The sequence below is a fragment of the Haematobia irritans genome, chromosome 2, assembly GCF_050003625.1.
Source record: "Haematobia irritans isolate KBUSLIRL chromosome 2, ASM5000362v1, whole genome shotgun sequence".
NCBI classification, from domain to species: Eukaryota; Metazoa; Arthropoda; class Insecta; order Diptera; family Muscidae; genus Haematobia; species Haematobia irritans.
This window is the reverse complement of record NC_134398.1, coordinates 157,103,055-157,116,962: the sequence shown is the minus strand read 5'-3', so window position 1 is coordinate 157,116,962 and position 13,908 is coordinate 157,103,055. Positions and strand designations below refer to the sequence as shown.

General features: G+C 28.9%; 1 protein-coding gene across 1 annotated transcript in view; it reads left to right on the top strand.

The window, feature by feature from the left end:
- The window catches only part of LOC142226624 (uncharacterized), a 513,612-nt gene that overhangs the window by 137,337 nt on the left and 362,367 nt on the right, over positions 1-13,908 (top strand). The window contains exon 6 of the mRNA XM_075296721.1: positions 2,236-2,456. Within this exon, the coding sequence (XP_075152836.1) occupies positions 2,236-2,456 (221 nt within the window). The remainder of the gene's footprint in view (positions 1-2,235; positions 2,457-13,908) is intronic.

The following is a 13,908-nucleotide window of genomic DNA, read 5'->3' as shown; positions in this document are numbered from 1 at the left end:
ATGTTAACCTATGCAGACGATTGTTCCATAGTAGCAGTTTGAGGTTAAGATTAATGGCTACCTCCTCTCCTTATTTGTCGACAGGAATCAAAAACTTTTTGCCGGCAAATCGAAGCATCCTGGATTAAAGAATAAACCATCGAAAGATTATTCCGCTTCGGTAACCCGGGAAAAAGGGGTCACCTTGGAAACTCGTATCGGCCGATTACTTTACTTTCCTTTATTTCCAAGACTCTGTCATTTTTCAAAGCACTCTTAATGTTGATCATAAATCAGCACAATTCCGCTCGGGCAGGAATTCGATCACTGCGTTGAGTGAATTGACAGTCAACATAACACAATGGACTGAATAGTTTACGTGAGCCTGAAAATAAATAGGGCCGCCACTTTAACTTAACTTTAACAACATGACAGAAAGAATTGAATAGTAAGAAGACGAAAAGCCACAATACTGCCTTAGGAGATTTTATGGAAACCTGCCTCCTCAGTAATCTTAAGATATCGTTGGATAACTATATGCGGAATTTAGGGGAAATGCATCTTCGCCCAAGAGAAATAAACAAGACATACCTCTTGGTGGTGTACTGTTTTCCTTCCTTTTACGCGACAGCAGCTCATCTGACACATGACGTATTCGGACGATTGCTCCTTTGTAAGAGCTTAAGGTGAAGATTAATGACTACTTCCTCGTACTTAGGGACTACTTTGTAGACAAGAATCAAAATCTTTCTGCCCCCAAATCGACATGTCGTAAACCAGGAGCTCGACATCCACATTTGAGGCAAGAGCATTCCCGTAGGCAAGTACCTCAAGTTTCTTAGAGTGACGTTTGATAACCTGTTCCTCTTTGGTAAACACTAAAACGTTTGGAGTAGCAATAAAATCCTGAAGGCTTGGGCTGGTAGCACTTGGGGGAAAGGAAAGAAAATTTATGAGGCGATTATGAGACCCCATTTTCGACTCCCGGTATATGTGACAGAATGTCAATACTATTCTCTGTGACACATTTGAAGTAAATACGAGCGAATCTTTGGTCTTTTGTAAATTGGGTGATTGCTATATATGGGAGTTAAATCTAAACCGATTTAATTAAATTAGGCGAGGTAAGGTTGAAAAGAGAATGCAGGTTACCCTGTCGCATTCCGTCTGATATACACATAAGTCACAATGCGGCCTATTAATCGCTCTATTTTTTTATCATACACTTCTTTTATGCCAGAAACTCAGTATTCTTAACGACTTCCCTAATTGGTTTCCATTCCCTGTTTCCAAGCTGGGCCAAGTCATGGATGACCTCTTCACCGATATGATGAACTCGTTGCCTAATATAGGCAGGGTAGTGATAAAGGTAGTGTTCTACACACAGAGAAGGAATATGATCACCTCAAACATGTTTCAAGAGCAAAATATTGTTTTTGTATGGTGACGATGTAACATGTTTGTCACTAAAATGTTATTTTCTCGTCAAATACAACCTGCTTGCCGAAATCAGATACATGATTTCCCAGAAAATAACATGGTTGCGAAAACCATGTTACATGGACACCACCCAAAAATAACATTTTGCTCTTAAAACATGTTTGAGATGATCATATTCCTTCTCTGGGTGTAAGGTCCCGTCATCCTCTGTTACTTCTATTCGGCACAGATGTGCTCTGAATTCTAGGTGCCCGGTTATTTATACCCAGGACCCTCCTAACTGTCGTCCTACTCTCCTTGAGTAGTTCCTCAGATTTTTGCTTATCTGGGTCAGCCCATTGCATTGGTTTTATTTATTCCGGTCGGTACAAATGGCCATGAGTTCAAAACTCACGACCATTCGGCTATAAAAAGGAGGTCCCTTGTCATTGAGCTTAACATGGAATCGGGCAGCACTCAGTGATAAGAGAGAAGTTCACTACTGTGGTATCACAACAGGTTGAATAGTCTAAGTGAGCCTGATACATCGGGATGTCACCTAACCTAACCTAACCTAAAGGTATACCCTTTTCAGAGTATCTAAGTTTTCGAGGTTTAAGAGGTCTCACTGTTTGCTCATATGTATGTATGGAAAACTCATTTATTTCTAATGCCAACGAGCATAATAACCCCCATTCTATTCACATTCATAACTATTGTGATTATATTAAGCAACGACAAGTGAAAAAAAAACTCAATTTTCTTTTAAAACAAATCCTTAATACATTGCCTTTCTCTCTATTTCACTTTTCTCGTTTTGTTTTATTCTCCATGTAGATATCATCGAAGCCCACAAAAATCACCAACTGTGTTCACTAACGGGTGTAGAAGGTGGTCATTCACTGGGCGGTTCTTTGGCTGTGCTCAGAACTTTGTATGCCATCGGTGTCCGGTATATGACACTGACATCAACGTGTCATACACCATGGGCGGATTCCAGTTATGCGGATGCACCATCATTCAACGTTAAACACGGAGGTTTAACGATATTTGGCAAGGTAAGTACTAGCACTTAAACATTCTCTAAAATGGACATCATTTTCTTTATCCTCCCACGTCTGATGGGGGGGTGGAGGTCGGAAGGTTACACCAATGCAATGCTGTGCATTGCTATTCTCTCCGGTATCGAAAGTATTGTTGAATATCACCATATAGATTTTATTGATGTGGACAGCATTGACACCGCCATTGAATATACCACAGTTCATGCAGGGCGAGGGTGAATATCGAACGCTAGAGTAAAAGGCAGGAATAAATTATCATTCACACCTTCCCCGATTCCCATGTATTTGCACACGTTTTGTATTAAATATGTCAATACTGTCGTCTATCATCAGCTTCATCATCAACAGCGTTATGCGATGAAATAAATAACTAATATTTCTAGGAAATCGTAGTAATTGCAGAAATCCATCCTTAAAGTATAACAAAGAAATATCATTTTAAAGTGAAGCATTATAATTATAAATGAATAATGAAGTAGTCATTTGAGTTCTAGAAATGCAATAAAAATTATAATCTTATAATCGCATTAAATACGAATAAGAAGCATAACTTCTTTTATCTCACATCCCCTTAGTGAAGCTAATTATTATTATTCTAAAAGTCAATAAATCAATAGTGTCCTACAAAGTATCTTCAATAATGTCAAAACCCAGGTTCTTGATTTTTGGTTAAGGTAAAAAAAGGTCAGTCACATGAAGTCATAGAAATAGTTACATTTTTAATTAAATCAATATTTGTTTTAATTGATAAATGATTTTATTATAGAATTTTATTCCTATAGAAAAGTTTGTAAACATTTTATTTCTATACAAAATTTTGCTACAAATTTTATTTCTATAGAAAATTTTGTCAAAATGTTATTTCTATTCAAAATTTTGTCAAAATTTTATTTCCATAGAAAATTTTATTTCTATAGAAAATTTTGTAAAAATGTTATTTCTATAAAAAAATTTAACAAAATTTTATTTCTATAGAAAATTTCAACACAATTTTATTTCTATAGAAAATTTTGCCAAAATTTTATTTTTATAGAAATTTTTGTAAAAATTTTATTTCTATTAAAAATTTTAACAAAATTTTATTCCTATAGAATATTTTAACTAAATTTTATTTCTATAGAAAATTTTGTCCTAATTTTATTTCTATAGAAAATTTTGTCAAAATTTTATATCTATAGAATTTTTTTTTTTTTTAATTTTATTTCTATAGAAAATTTTTTCAAAATTTTATTTCTATCGAAAATTTTATCAACATTTTATTTCTATCGAACTTTTTGTCAAACTCTTATATCTATAGAAATTTTTTTCCAAATTTTATTTCTATCGAAAATTTTATCAACAATTTATTTCTATAGAAAATTTTGTCAACATTTTATTTCAATCGAAAATTTTGTCAAAATTTTATTTCTTTCATTCGTTTTGTTTTGTTATTGTTGGTTTTTGTTCTTTAAGCATTGTTGTTGTTTTTTTGATTTCAGCTTAAGACCATACATAGACTAAACTACAAGTGTAGCTTAACCACAAGAGGAAAAAAATGTTTGTCAAGTTTATTTGGGCAAAGCCCTATAGACTGCACGATGGTTGGATGGACGCACGTTTCGGAATTAGCACATTCCTCATCAGCATCCCCTACTTGCAGCAAAACTATCAACCAATTATCAGAATAAATTCAGGCAGTTTATTAAACCCAACAATGAACCACAGTTGAACCTTCCGAAAAAAGGTTTATCAAAATTTTATTTCTATAGAAAATTGTCTCCAAATTTTATTTCTTAGAAAATTTTGTCAAAATGTTATATCTTTAGAAAATTTTGTCAACATTTTATTTCTATGGAAAATTTTGTCAAAATTTTATTTCTATGGAAAATTTTATCCAAATTTTATTTCTATGGAAAATTTTGTCCAAATTTTATTTCTATAGAAAATTTTGTCAAAATCTTATATCTATAGAAAAATTTTGTCAAAAATTTTATTTCTATAGAATTTGTCAAAGTTTTATTTCTATAAAAAATTTTAACAAAATTTTATTCCTATAGAAAATTTTAACAAAATTTTATTTCTATGGAAAATTTTGTCCAAATTTTATTTTTACAGAAAATTTTGTCAAAATCTTATATCTATAGAAAAATTTTGTCAAAATTTTATTTCTTTGGAAATATTGCCAAAATTTTATTTCTATAGAAAATTTTGTCAAAATTTTATTTCTATAAAAAATTTTAACAAAATTTTGTTTCTATAGAAAATTTTGTCAACATTTTATTTCAATCGAAAATTTTATCAAAATTTTATTTTATTTCTATAGAAAAATTTGTCCAAATTTTATTTCTATAGAAAATTTTGTCAAAATGTTATATCTTTAGAAAATTTTGTCAAAATGTTATATCTTTAGAAAATTTTGTCAAAATTTTATTGCTATAGAAATTTTGTCAAAATTTTATTTCTATGGAAAATTTTGTCCAAATTTTATTTCTATAAAAAAATTTGTCAACATTTTATTTCTATAGAAAATTTTGTAAAAATTTTATTTCTATAGAAAAATTTGTCAAAGTTTTATTTCTATAAAAAATTTTAACAAAATTTTATTCCTATAGAAAATTTTAACAAAATTTTATTCCTATAGAAAATTTTAACAAAATTTTATTTCTATGGAAAATTTTGTCCAAATTTTATTTCTACAGAAAATTTTGTCAAAATCTTATATCTATAGAAAATTTTTGTCAAAATTTTATTTCTTTGGAAATATTGCCAAAGTTTTATTTCTATAAAAATTTTTGTCAAAATTTTATTTCTATAAAAAATTTTAACAAAACTTTGTTTCTATAGAAAATTTTGTCAACATTTTATTTCAATCGAAAATTTTATCAAAATTTTATTTTATTTCTATAGAAACATTTGTCCAAATTTTATTTCTATAGGAAATTTTGTCAAAATGTTACATCTTTAGAAAATTTTGTCAACATTTTATTTCTATAGAAAATTTTGTCAAAATTTTATTTCTATGGAAAATTTTGTCCAAATTTTATTTCTATAAAAAAATTTGTCAACATTTTATTTCTATCGAAAATTTTGTCAAAATTTTATTTCTATAGAAAATTTTGTCAAAATCTTATATCTATAAGAATTTTTCCCAAATTTTATTTCTATCGAAAATTTTGTCAACAGTTTATTTCTATCGAAAATGTTGTAAACATTTTATTTCTATAGAAAATTTTTTCCAAATTTTATTTCTATAGAAAAATTTGTCAACATTTTATTTCTATCGAAAATTTTGTCAAAATTTTATTTCTATAGAATATTTTATTAAAATTTTATTTCTATAGCCAATTTTGTCAAAATTTTATTTCTATAGAAAATTTTGTAAAAATTTTATTTCTATAGAAAATTTTGTCAAAATTTTATTTCTATAGAAAATTTTGTCAAAATTTTATTTCTATAGAAAATTTTAACAAAATTTTATTCCTATAGAAAATTTTAACAAGATTTTGTCTAGATTTATTATTAAAATTTTATTTCTATAGCCAATTTTGTCAAAATTTTATTTCTATCGAAAATTTTGTAAAAATTTTATTTCTATCGAAAATTTTGTAAACATTTTATTTCTATACAAAATTTTGTCAATATTTTATTTCTATAGAAAATTTTGTAAACAATTTATTTCTATAGAAAATTTTGTCAACATTTTGCTTCATTCGAAAATTTTGTCAAAATTTTATTTCTATAGAAATTTTTTTCCAAATTTTATTTCTATAGAAAAATTTGTCAACATTTTATTTCCATCGAAAATTTTGTCAAAATTTTATTTTTATAGAAAATTTCGTCAACATTTTATTTCTATTGAAAATTTTGTCAAAATTTTATTTCTATACAAAATTTTGTCAAAATTTTATTTCTATACAAAATTTTGTCAAAATTTTATTTCTATAGAAAATTTTGTCAAAATTTTATTTCTATAAAAAATTTTGTCAAAATTTTATTTTTATAGAAAATTTTTTTTTATAGAAAATTTTGTCAAACTTTTATTTCTATATAAAATTTTGTCAAACTTTTATTTCTATAGAAAATTTTGTCAAAACTTTATTTCTGTGGAGAATTTTGTCAAAATTTTATTTTTATAGAAAATTATGTCAAAATTTTTTTTCTATAGAAAATTATTTAAAAATTTTATTTCTATAGAAAATTTTGTCAAAACTTTATTTCTATAGAAAATTTTGCAAAATTTTTATTTCCATAGAAAATTTTGTAAAATATTTATTTCTATAGTCAATTTGGTCAAATTTTATTTCAATTTTGCATCAGTGATTCGCATTCGAGACTGTTGTCCGAACTGGTTGGGAAGACCGTTGTTTCGGATTTCCGTCAGTTCGCTTTATCAAATGATCTACTCATTTCAATTATTAGACATATATTCTCATCCACATTTTTATAACGAAAAAATTCTGCTGGACTCTGTGCTGTTTTCTCATGTAGCGCGTCGTCTCCATTAATATCAACCAGACTATGAAAGCGTATGTGGCAATCGGCATAATTTCCATCAAATACATACGGAGTGGTATCCTTTCGATTTTCTGCATTGCAGAAATGATTCAAAATTTTTTTCTGCATTTTGTGTCGTTAAATGCCTACTAAAAAGAGTTTATAGATATTGTATAGCTCCTACACCTAAAGAAAAAATATTTTCCTCTGGAGCGAAATTTTAGACAAACGAAATTACCCTTTCATGTAATATATTACCTTTAAGGGCAAATGAATCCGAATCTGTTAACGAAAATATGTTAAAGAAAAGATGAAAACTTTGTCGAAAATTTCATTCCGCAGAAAAGAAAACTCTTCTTTCAGTGTATCTACTCTATCCGTTTTATTCAATTTCTTAGATTTACATTTGATTACACATTAATTATGTGAAAGTACATTTGAATTGATGATGATGATTTATTCTCTCATATTTCTGCTTTCTGGCAATAATACATTCTCAATTTCTTGGGCCAGTATAACGTACAGCCTCACATAACCTAAAACTTCTAAATCTTTTCAACAGTACATTCCAACCAATGAACGCGCATAACACCAAATGGTGGAGGGGAACTAAAAACTGATCCTCATCTACAGGCACGCATCCAGTGCATATGTATATACCAGTGCATATGTATATACCAACTAGCACAGTGGTCATACACATTCTCGGCCATGCTCCATTGTCTCATGGGGAGATCATAATATGGAGCAAGCAAATCATGAATTCCATATTACCATTGACTTTGATTATTTCTCTCTGCACAATGAATGAATTCCACAAAGATGTGAACATGTGTGAGCATCGACAACAACAATTCTGGTTCTCATGTGTGTATCTAGTTTTCCCCCACATAGCTCACCAACTAACTTAAAAATTTCCTATCGGATTGCGACGACGTCAGCAGCATTCCGATGATGATGACGACGATGATTATGAACATATTGCTGTTGTTGTTGTTGTTGTTCATGCTGGACTTGTCTTTTATTGCAATTGATGTCGGTCGAATGGGACATTCTCTTAGCCTGAAAATTATTTTGTTTATTATGCCTATGACCATACCGTGTGATGGGGGGGTTGGTGTCGTTGGTAGGCATGTCTATAATTATGTATAGCATTGTTGTTGAACCTAAATCCATACAAAAGCATATGTGCTGGTCTATGCTTGTGTTTATGCACATGCATAATAAGCATTTACGCATTTCATAATATCATGCTAGTGATGGCATTTTGAATGGCACCAGGGATGGGATGAAAATTGAATTTCACTTACAGGTAATGGGAAGGGAACCTGTGAAACATTTACTAGACAACGTAAATGTAAACAAAATTTAAAATTGAAAGAAAAACCAATGGTGAAATTTACTATAGGACATTCTGTTACTGGGAACACTGAAAAAAAAAAATTGTCGTGTGGTTAAAGATTTCATGTCTTTAAAATATGAATGCAAATTTTGCTTAGCATAGAAGACGCATTTCTCTAATATAAAGTTATTTTCCTTCTCCAAAAGTCGATAAACTTTTCAATGAAGTCGTATTGTCCTTATAATTAAGTGATTTCACTTAAAATGGGTATCGTAACATGAAAGAAAAAATGTTTGTGATAAGTTCAACTTGACTTTAATAATTCAGAAAAATTCTTTAAATTTAATTAAATTGTCTTTAAATTTGTTGTCTTTTTGCATCTTGACTACACGGATGAAAAAGACTGTTTTTCATATGTTGGGCTATAAACATTATATGTTTGGAACACAAATTTTTAAACACAATATTTTTGAGTGCAAGCATATAATGTTCATAAACTAGCATAACATGTTTGGGACATATATGTTAATATGTTAGAACATATTATGTTTGGGACATAAAATGTTTGTAAATATAATATGCTTGGATGCAAACATATATTAATTTAGAAATAGCCTATAAACATATATGTGTTTAGTAGCTTGGAGCGCTATTTAACAGGGAGCGATATTGAATTAAGTTGGTGGTTGTTGCTTGTTATTACAAAATTAACATTTTATTTTTCCTTGGGCAATTGATCAGTTACTTCTTTGATCCTTACAAACTGTGTGGTCCGCTGTTCGAATCCCCGTCCGGCAAAAGGTAAAATTAAAACAAAAAAATCATAAAATTGAATAATTTCTTCTACAATGTTTGTATTACAGAAAAAGGTGCTAAGAACTAAAAAATCTCGTGGAAGTGAGAAAGATGTCGGGGAATATACAATTGGGCAGAAACAAAATTTTGAGCATTCAGGTCGAAAACCTATGTTGTTAGCATCTATATTACCTGTTTATTTTCATAATTCATTATGATTGTAAATATATAAATAAATAAATAAAATTTTGAGCACAATATTGTTCGGGAGAATTTTTTTTAAGCATATAATATTTTTGGGTGCAAAATGCTTCCAAACATATTATATGTTCACATAATAACATATTGTTTTTTGGAAGACAACATTATTGAATTTGGATGCAAAAATACAAAATGTATGGAACTTAGACTACCCAAACATATATTGTTTAGACCAATATGCTTTCAAACATATTATATATTGGAAGAGATCAAACATATAAATGTTTGGGCAATACCCAAAAATGTATATGCTTGAAGCAAAATATGTTTGGGAGCATATGTTACAGAAGCGATTTTTTGTAAGGGTGTACAAAGCAAAAAATCGTTTAAATGTGGGACATGTTTTCAACGCTTTATTTTAAAGACTTTGTTTACTTGAAACATAGCATAATTTCTACTGGAAGTCGAGTCTTAGTTCGGAAAATAAAGTTATCGTTAACTCGTTAACATTGATAGCATATGAAGAAAAAAAAGCTGAAAAAACGAAAAGTTAAAATGTGCTTCCTAGAAGCAAGTACACAAAACCTAAATTTAAAAGAGAATTGCGTCTTAAAAGTATTCTTAGTTGTATTCTCCGCTTCTTTGGCTCGGAATCAAAACCAAAATTTTTAAAGTAAAGACAAAATTTTTGGAACAGGGCGTGCTGTTTTTTCAGTGAAGGAAACATAGAAACGGAATTTACAAAAAAAAATAAATTTAGACGAAATTATCTATAGAAAATAAATAAAATAGCAATAAAATAAAATTTTAAGAAAACTATCTATAAAAATAAAATGTAGACGAAATTTTCTATAGAAATAAAATAATGACAAAATAAAATAACGACAAATAAAGTTTTGACAAAATTTTCTATAGAAATAAGATTTTGACAAAATTACCTATCGAAAAAAAATTAACAATAAATAAAAATAAAATTTTAACAACATTTTCTATAAGGATAAAATTTTGAGAAAATCTTCTATAGGAAAAAAATTTTGTTAAAATTTTCTATAGAAATAAAATGTCGGCACAACTTTCTATAGCAAGAAAATGTTGACAAAATGTTCTATTGATATAAAATTTTGACAAAATTTTCTACATAAATGAAATTTTGTTAAAATTTTCTATAGAAATACAAATTTGACAAAATTTTCCATAGAAATAAAATTTTGAAAAAATTTTCAATAGAAATAAAATTTTGACACAACTTTCTATAGAAAGAAAATGTTGACACAGCTTTCTATAGAAAGAAAATGTTGACAAAATTGTCTGTTGATATACAATTTTGACAAAATTTTCTACACAAATGAAATTTTGTTAAAATTTTCTATAGAAATAAAATCTTGAAAAAGTTTCAAAAAAATTTTCCATAGAAATACAATTTTGTCACAACTTTCTATAGAAATAAAATATTGACTAATTTTTCTATAGAAATAAAATATTGACTAATTTTTCTATAGAAATAAAATTTTGACAAAATTTTTTATAGAAATAAACTTTTGACAAAATTTTCAAAGAAATAAAATTTTGACAAAATTTTCTATAGAAATAATATTTTGATAAAATTTTCAATAGATATTAAATGTTGACAAAATTTTCCATAGAAATAAAATGTTGTTAACTTTTTCTATGGAAAAATAATTTTGACACAAGGTTGGCTGATAAGTCCCCGGTCTGACACGTAGATGGCGTCGCTAGTATTAAATGCATATTATTTTTATATAGTACCAACCTTCAAATGATTCGTGTCAAAATTTGACGTCTGTAAGTCAATTAGTTTGTGAGATAGAGCGTCTTTTGTGAAGCAACTTTTGTTATTGTGAAACAAATGGAAAAAAAACGAATTTCGTGTTTTGATAAAATTCTGTTTTCTGAAGGGAAAAATACGGTGGAATCAAAAACTTGACTTGATAATGAGTTTCCGGACTCTGCCCCAAGGAAATCAACAATAATTGATTGGTATGCAAAATTCAAGCGTCGTGAAATGAGCACGGAGGAGGGTGAACGCAGTGGACGTCCGAAAGAGGTGGTTACCGACGAAAACATCAAAAAGATCCACAAAATGATTTTGAATGACCGTAAAATGGAGTTGATCGAGATAGCAGAGGCCTTAAAGATATCAAAGGAACGTGTTGGCCATATCATTCGTCAGTATTTGGATATGCGGAAGATCTTTACAAAATGGGTGCCGCGCGAGCTCACATTTGACCAAAAACAAAAACGTGTTGATGATTCTGAGCGGTGTTTGCAGCTGTTAACTCGTAATACACCCGACTTTTTCCATCGATATGTGACAATGGATAAAACATGACTCCATCACTACACTCCTGAGTCCAATCGACAGTTGGCTGCGTGGACAGCGACTGGTGAACCGTCTCCGAAGCGTGGAAAGACTCAAAAGTCCGCTGGCAAAGTAATGGCCTCTGTTTTTTGGGATGCGCATGGAATAATTTTTATCGATTATCTTGAGAAGGGAAAAACCATCAACAGTGACTATTATATGGCGTTATTGGAGCGTTTGGAGGTCGAAATCGCGGCAAAACGGCCCCATATGAAGTAGAAAAAAGTGTTGTTCCACCAAGACAACGCACCGTGCCACAAATCATTGAGAACGATAGCAAAAATTCATGAATTGGGCTTCGAATTGCATCCCCACCCACCGTATTCTCCAGATCTGGCCCCCAGCGACTTTTTCTTGTTCTCAGACCTCAAAAGGATGCTCGCAGGCAAAAAATTTGGCTGCAGTGAAGAGGTGATCGCCGAAACTTAGGCCTATTTTGAGGCAAAACCGAAGGAGTACTACCAAAATGGTATCAAAAAATTGGAAGGTCATTATAATCTTTGTATCGCTCTTGAAGGGAACTATGTTGAATAATAAAAACGAATTTTGACAAAAAATGTGTTTTTCTTTGTTAGACCGGGGACCTATCAGTCAACCTGTTATAGAAAGAAAATGTTGACAAAATTTTCTATAGATATGCAATTTTGACAAAATTTTCTACAGAGATGAAATTTTGTTAAAATTTTCCTTAGAAATAAAATTTTGGCACAACTTTCTATAGAAATAAAATGTTGACAAAATTTTCTATAGAAATAATATTTTGCCAAAATTTTCTATAGAAATAAAATTGTGACAAAATTTGCTATTGAAACCAAATTTTAACAAATTTGTCCATAGAAATACAATTTATTCACAACTTTCTATAGAAATAAAATATTGACAAACTTTTCTATAGAAATAAAATTTTGACAAAATTTTCTATAGAAATAAAATTTTGACAAACATTTTTATAGAAATAAAATTTTGACAAAATTTTCTATAGAAATAAATTGTTCACAAAATTTTCTATAGAAATAAAATTTTGACAAAATTTTCTATAAAAATAAAACTTTGACAAAATTTTCTGTAAAAATAAATTTTGACAAAATTTTCTATAAAAATAAAACTTTGACAAAATTTTCTGTAAAAATAAATTTTGACAAAATTTTCTACAGAAATGAAATTTTGTTAAAATTTCCCTTAGAAATAAAATTTTGACACAACTTTCTATAGAAATAAAATGTTGACAAAAGTTTCTATAGTAATAATATTTTGCCAAAATTTTCTATAGAAATAAAATTGTGACAAAATTTGCTATTGAAACCAAATTTTAACAAATTTTTCCATAGAAATACAATTTATTCACAACTTTCTATAGAAATAAAATTTTGACAAACATTTTTATAGAAATAAAATTTTGACAAAATTTTCTATAGAAATAAAATTTTAACAAAATTTTCTATAGAAATAAAATTTTGACAAAATTTTCTATAGAAATAAAATTTTGACAAAATTTTCTATCGAAATAAAATTGTGACAAAATTTTCTATAGAAATTAAATTTTGACAAAATGTTCCGTGGAAATATAATTAAGAAAAAAATTTCTATACAAATAACATTTTGACAACATTTTCTATAAAAATAAAACGTTAATAAAATTTTCTATAAATAAATAAAATAAATAAAGTTTCATCTGTGATTGAATTTCATCGAAATATGCTCATTAAAAATTAATCAAGATTTACTTTCTAGTTAAAACTATTTGTTCTAAAAAGTTTCCACAAAAAAAACAGTTCTCACCGAAATAGATTTTAATCGCTGTAGTTGTATCACACGCTCTCATACATTTCACATTTGTATTTGCAAACCGCCCTATTGGTGGTATGGGTTAATGACAAATTGACAGGTATTTACTTAAGGTTTTAGCCGAGAGAAAGAGAGCCTTTCAAATTGCAAAGCTGTGCATAATTTTGTAGATCGCATTGTATGTGGAAGAAACTTAATTGAGTATTTCGTATTCCATTTCATTTGACGTAAACACTCGACTCGACATGTGTCTGTCCAATAACTGGATGTGAATGGACTACAGACCATTATACCGAGAGGGAGAGAGAGAGCGACAAGAGGACGGAAGGACAAAGGATATGTTCAGACATCACATTAACACATCCACTTACGTCAACCAAATGCAATTTTAGCCCCACTAATTAGCTTCTCCCCATTTCGGGGCAAGATGATGAGGCTGACGATGATGAGTTCTTCACCATCACCGTGTG